The 6,116-nt window shown below is 47.3% G+C and overlaps 1 protein-coding gene across 1 annotated transcript; it reads left to right on the top strand.

Annotated features, from left to right (window-relative positions):
• The first annotated feature begins 2,512 nt into the window (after positions 1–2,512).
• Positions 2,513–5,496, top strand: LOC143136628 (uncharacterized). The gene is made up of 2 exons (XM_076297344.1): positions 2,513–3,506; positions 3,878–5,496. The coding sequence occupies exons 1-2, from the start codon at positions 2,944–2,946 to the stop codon at positions 4,974–4,976; spliced, it is 1,662 nt and encodes a 553-aa protein (XP_076153459.1). The 5' UTR covers positions 2,513–2,943; the 3' UTR covers positions 4,977–5,496.
• The last annotated feature ends 620 nt before the right edge of the window (positions 5,497–6,116 follow it).

Raw genomic sequence — 6,116 nt, 5'->3', positions numbered from 1 at the left:
GACCCAGATTTATGCCACGGGCCATGATGGATTGAGAAAACACCAGCATTCCGAACGAGATGATTTTAGAGCCGGCCGGAACGCAAATCCTCCTGAACGGTTACAATTCGCTCCAGGAATCCAAACCCCAGCCAAACAGGAGTCATCTGCCAATGGGTGCATTCTTATTTTCACAATTTTATTTATTCCTTTTAAAAAAAATAAGAATATGTTTTTATACTGCGGGAACCGTGGTCGTGTCCGACTCAGAGCAGAGCTTACTTGTCCTTAGCCACTGTGCTGTGACACGAAAATCACATTTCGGAACCCTTCTACAGTCTTTGCAAAATGGATCACATCCATTTTGGTGCTCCTGGCCAATGAAAAACACACTCTTGAGAAGTAAAAACAGGCCATTTTTTGTTACCCCTATTAGAAAAAAATGCTAAATATAATATAAAGATGAAAATGCAATAAAAAATGCATAAAGAGAAAAATGCATGCATATTGTCATGTCTGCTTAACATTTACTGTGTATATCAGGTGATATATTGGATATTCCCTTGGGAATACCACTGGAATATGCAGAGGTTTTTCTTTTTCATTGTCACTCAGAGGAAAGTATGTCATGGCAGGAACCAGGACTTCCCTGTGTCCTCTGAAAAAGGTCAAAGGTCACGTCCTTCTCTGCAGACCCAAAGGGCAGTGACCCTCCTCTGAAGCTTCTCTTTCTCACCATGGCGATAGGAGTCTAATGACCTCTGAAGTACTGGCAAACAGCAGAAAACACACACACACACACACACACACACACACTCTTCCCCAAACTCATCTCTATCACCATCAGAGTCCTGTGTCCATGCTCATCTCCGCTTCCTCTCAGACGTATTGATCTTTCAGATGCCTCCGGCCTTAGTGTGTATGTGAGAGAAATTCCCTCTTAAGATAGGGGCTCTTAACAGAGACATTATCTGAGAGTGTGTACTGTCCTGGAGTGTGTGTGTGAAAATTCTTTTTACCAGGGAAAGATGGGAGTCGTCTTTTAGTCAGTGTATAGTGTGTATATGTGTGTGTGTGAATGTGAGGGTGCATTTCTGTGTGTTTTGCTCTGTATGTGTGTGTGTGTGTGTGTGTGTGTGTGTGTGTGTGTGTATTCAGCGGGTACTTTGAATTAGACAGGCACTTAGGGATAGGGACAGACATGCCTCCCTCTGTAGGTTAAGAGAGTAGCACCCAGAGAACAGACAGCAAAGGGATCTCATCTCCACAAATCCCAGTCAAGGTAAGCCTGCTGCTAATGTCTTACATATACATACACATATGTACAATATAGTTGAATTGATCATAATATCCTACTGAATTTGAACAGGAAAACAAGTAACTGCTCAGTCATGACAGCTTGGATCATTGTTCAGAATGGATAACAAGTTGGCTAGCTATCAGTGCTAGTGCTCTGTGAAACATTGTCATTTCCTGCCAAAGTTTCTTTGTTTTTGATCCATCTTGTGTCTCTGTATATATGTCTCAAATGTCCTCTAACTTCAGTGGGCGTTTGATAACTGGCACAGATTTGATAGATGCTCTGTGATGCCTCACATGAGTGCCTTGGTACGAGACACAGTCAATCTTTCGCTAGGTACCACAGTCAGCTGTAGAGGACTCTGGGACGGGTCTGCCTCTGATGTGGCCCTGATTTGGTCTGGATCTGCACCAGTGCCATGTGCTGCCAGAGATAAAGCATGATGCATTGTGGGATGTTGGAGGAGCCGTCTCATGTTATATGTGCTTGACAGTTTTTCTGTTTTGTTGCCACATCTGCGCAGGTGCCTGAAAAATGCAGTTACTCACGCTGCTGCTGTTTCACTCAGTGTTTACCGCTCACTCCTATGTTCTGCAGCCCAGTAAGTGTACACGTACACGTGTTTGTGTGATTTTGTGTTTGTATTTAAATATAAGTATAGTAAGTATATATACTCGTTTGATCCCGTGAGGGAAATTTGGTCTCTGCATTTATCCCAATCCGTGAGTTAGTGAAACACACACAGCACACAGTGAGGTGAAGCACACACTAATCCCGGCGCAGTGAGCTGCCTGCATCAACAGAGGCGCTCGGGGAGCAGTGAGGGGTTGGGTGTCTTGCTCAAGGGCACTTCAGCCGTGCCTACTGGTCGGGGTTCGAACCGGCAACCCTCCGGTTACAAGTCCGAAGTGCTAACCAGTAGGCCACATCTGCCTCTCACATATGGAGTCAGTTTGCTGGACGTGGATTAAGCCTTAAAGATCTATTTCAGTGGAGATCTCCATTGACATTCTCATTCTAGGACTGGACTTTGTCTAATGAAACTGTCCATGATGTCCATTTGTAAATCATATGTAATGCATGTTAATGTGTTTACAGGGTTGAGTGTCACAACGGTGGAGGATTGGGAGTATGAGGCTGACCGCTGGCCAAACAGGACAGAGCGTCCACTGAGGGAGGAAGGGGAGGGGGGTAGTCGAGAGGAAGATGCTTACGGGCCGACAGAGCAAGTGGTGGGAGGAAGAGAAGAAGGAGAGGAGGAGAGGAGAAATGATGGATGGCTTGAGGGAGAGGAAAATGAGAGAGAAGAAGTGGAGCAGAACGGAGAACAGAGAGAGATTGTAGGTGGGCTAATTGACCATGCATACACAGAAGAGTCTGAGCAAACAGCAGCGGTCAGTCTAATTTCCGAGAGCATTCCACATCCCCCTGAGGGAATCCATCTTACAGTTCCCACGAATGTCAGTCAACTTGTCAGTCAGGAAACCGTTCTCGTGTCCACTCCAGCTGCTACCTCACTGTCTCAGGATGCTGTCGACCAAAATCCTCTCCAGACAAGTCTGTCAGTTATCCTACATTCACAGCCCTCAGTGGAACCACAGGAGACCACGCTATTGGCTAGCAGACTCGGCCCACATGATGACCTCACAACACTTCAGGAAGTAATGGAACATTCTCAGGCCGTCCACATGAGGGAGGCAGAATCCATTCCACCAGCAGTGGAGATACGGCCTACAAGTAAGGCTGTGCTCAGCACGACACGCAACCAAGAATCTGGAGCTCGATACAACACAAACACAGCTCAGCCAGAGACATCAAGTGGAAAAAGCAAGCAGAAGCTTAGCCAAAAAGCTAACAGCAGTAAATTTATCCAAAAGCCTAAAAACAACCAGACCACTCGTGCCAAGTTAAAAGTCCAGCAAACTGTGACTAAACCCCTCCAAAGTTCAAAACAGCACTTATCTCTACTAAACAAAGCCATTTCTAATCAGCAAAGAACCAAAGCAACACTCAATGAACCACAACATAAACTGACCCCTAAGACTAGCCAAAGAAAACATCAAAAACATGCCAAGAAAACAAAGGACAAAAAAATAACCAGATCTCTGAAGAAGGACAAGAAAGACAAGCAAAAGAAAAAGGACAAGAAAGAGGAAATACCCACAACTCCGTACTTTCCTTTCTTTAAAGATGACTACTGTCCCTCGGACTGTGCCTGTTATGGAAGGTAAGACAGACTTCCTCACCACCTCAGTTAAAGTAGCCGTGTACAGTAGTTAAAATGCATCATTTGCAGAATTGCATCCATTAAATTACATTATTTAGAGTATACCTGGAACTATCATTCTCATGTTGATCACTTGGTGCAATTAGTTTGTATCCTAGTAGACTACTTAAACACTAGGTAGGTAGCATGTTTAAGTAGCTAGCATATCATGCATCTGCATGCTATCATGTACTTGAGTTATCCTATGTGTTCAATGAACAAAGATGTGTTTGTTCATTAGCAAACAGGGTTATTTAGAAAGTTCCCTGGATTGTCCCTGGAATTCTCGTACATGTTTGGGTGCTTAAATTGTGTCTACAATGTATTTTCAGAGTTGTCCAGTGCTCTGATAAAGGAGTGGACAAAGTTCCTTTCGGCATCCCCTACAACTCTCGCTACATCCTCTTGATGAACAACCGTATCGACAGCATCCAGCTGGATCTCCTGTCCGAGTACCTCTCCATGGAGTTCCTGGTGCTCAGCAACAACCGCTTGACCGACAGTTCCGTGGAGGGTTCCTTTGAGGGAGTTCAGAACCTGAAGCGTCTTTACCTGGACAGGAACTTGCTCCAGAGTATCCCGACGGACCTGCCGGCCTCGCTGGAGGAGCTGAGGCTGGACAGCAACAACATCAGCGTGATGTCGGAGGCAGCGTGGGGCCGCTGCCCCGGCCTGCTCATCCTCAGCCTGAACAACAACAGCCTGGGCAACGGGTCGAACTCCCTCTCCGCCGGTGTGCTCTCTCCGCTGGGCAGCATCCGGACGCTGAGCCTCAACCACAACCAGCTCCTGGCCGTGCCCTCCCAGCTTCCACTCAGCCTCCGCGAGGTCTATCTCCGTGGCAACCTCATCCAGAGTTTTCACGGCGATGTCTTCATGGGCGACTCAGAGCTGCTGGTCCTGGACCTCAGCGCCAACCGGCTGGGCAACAAGGGCCTTGGCAAGGACGCCCTGGTCAACGCCCATCGGCTGGAGAGCCTCAACCTAGAGGGGAACCTCCTGAGGCAGGTCCCTCGGCACCTTCCCCCATCGCTCAAAACCCTCAACCTGGAGGGCAATGCCATCGCTTCGGTGGGCAAAGCCGCCTTCAAACGGCTGCCCAATCTGGAGCACCTGGGCCTGGCACGGAACAGGATCGCCAGGGTGGCGCTGGGCGCCTTCCGAGCCCTGCCCGTGCTTCACCAGCTCGACCTATCCCACAATTCTCTGCGGCGTGTGCCCAGGCAGCTCCCGACGTCACTCCACTTTGTGTCGGCCACCCACAACAAGATCCAGTCGGTGCCGCGGGATGCACTGTGCCCGGGGGGTGCCGACGCTGCCCTCAGCCAGCTGGTCAGGGTCCAGCTGGAGCACAACCTGATCGACATGAGCAGGCTGGACACACGTGCCTTCCGGTGTCTCCGAGGCTTCCAAGTGGTCCATTTTGACTGAGAGCGTAGGGAGGGCACGGACAGTGGACTTGTGACATGGACTATGAAATGGTTTGTGTCATCAATAAATAATGTTAGTTTTAACACAAAGATCCAATTTATTAATCCATTTAGGATTGTGGCTAAAAAAAAAGGCATTTTGTACATCACGTGGCTTCCAGGTGGTTCCATTTTGGCTGACGGAAACGATGGGTCTATGTCAAGTGAGGGCAGAGACTGTGTGGACAGACACCTGTGAAGCGGAGAGTCACAGGGTTTGTCTGACCGATAGATAATGTCAAATCATCTGATAATATTGCTTTCTGCACTTTTCTTCATTCATTCAGGATCAGGGCCAAATCTGTTGTAAGCATATGGCGTGTCCGAGACTTCCAGATGGTCCACCGTGGTTGGTCATATCCTTTTTCATGAACAGATGAATGTGGCAGCCAAATCATCAGATTATTTCTCTTTAAACTGTTTTTTTCCCCCGGATCTTTACGGAAGAGAGGGTCAAACATGGGCCAGGCTTTTGACAGTCTCAGCTGTTACTTTGGATATCACCCCCCCCCCCCCCCCCACCCCCTCCTCGTGTTAGTGGATCCCATTCCTTCCTGGATACAGCAGTGTGTTCTCTAGCAACACCAACTCAGTAACAAATCTGTCTTGCAGAATGCTGAGTTGTGAGATGGTGTTGAAAACATTTATTCTTTTGCCGCTGTGTAGTCTCCAAGTCTCTCATCACTTTGACATCACACAGGAGAGCCGTCCTCTCCCGAGAGAAAGTGAAATACAACTGAACTGCTTTTCATTACCTGTGCAGAAGAGAGTCATCACAGGGCTGCAATGTTTTATGATTCTGGGGAAAGCGCTTGGCTATGGTGGAGGGGCCTTTGGCTTATGAATACGTAATGCAATACAAAGGTGTCAGGGAAAATTAAATGGTGCATTTACATTGGAGTGCAGAACACTGACTTTGAGAGCTCTATGTGTTCAAGGAAACAATTTAGTCACATAACAGTATACATATTAGGCAATACAGCTATAAAGCATTTCTGAGTACACAGTGTGTTTAGTCCTTAGGCGTCCCAATGTATCATGATTGTGGTTTGGGAAACTTAAGCTTGCATTGTGTGTGTGTGTGTGTGTGTGTGCATGTACA

This window comes from Alosa pseudoharengus, unplaced genomic scaffold (assembly GCF_046254945.1).
Source record: "Alosa pseudoharengus isolate Yale_2024_CS ecotype anadromous, Long Island Sound unplaced genomic scaffold, YU_APseudo_1.1 YU_APseudo_1.1_scf_20, whole genome shotgun sequence".
Lineage (NCBI taxonomy): Eukaryota > Metazoa > Chordata > Actinopteri > Clupeiformes > Clupeidae > Alosa > Alosa pseudoharengus.
The sequence above is the reverse complement of the archived record's forward strand: the minus strand, read 5'-3'. Positions and strand labels throughout refer to the sequence as shown.

Coding starts and splice junctions, on each gene's coding strand:
- LOC143136628 (XM_076297344.1), top strand. CDS start 2,944: ATGGAACATTCTCAGGCCGTCCACATGAGGGAGGCAGAATCCATTCCA. Junction 3,507..3,877: donor GACTGTGCCTGTTATGGAAG/GTAAGACAGACT, acceptor ATGTATTTTCAG/AGTTGTCCAGTGCTCTGATA.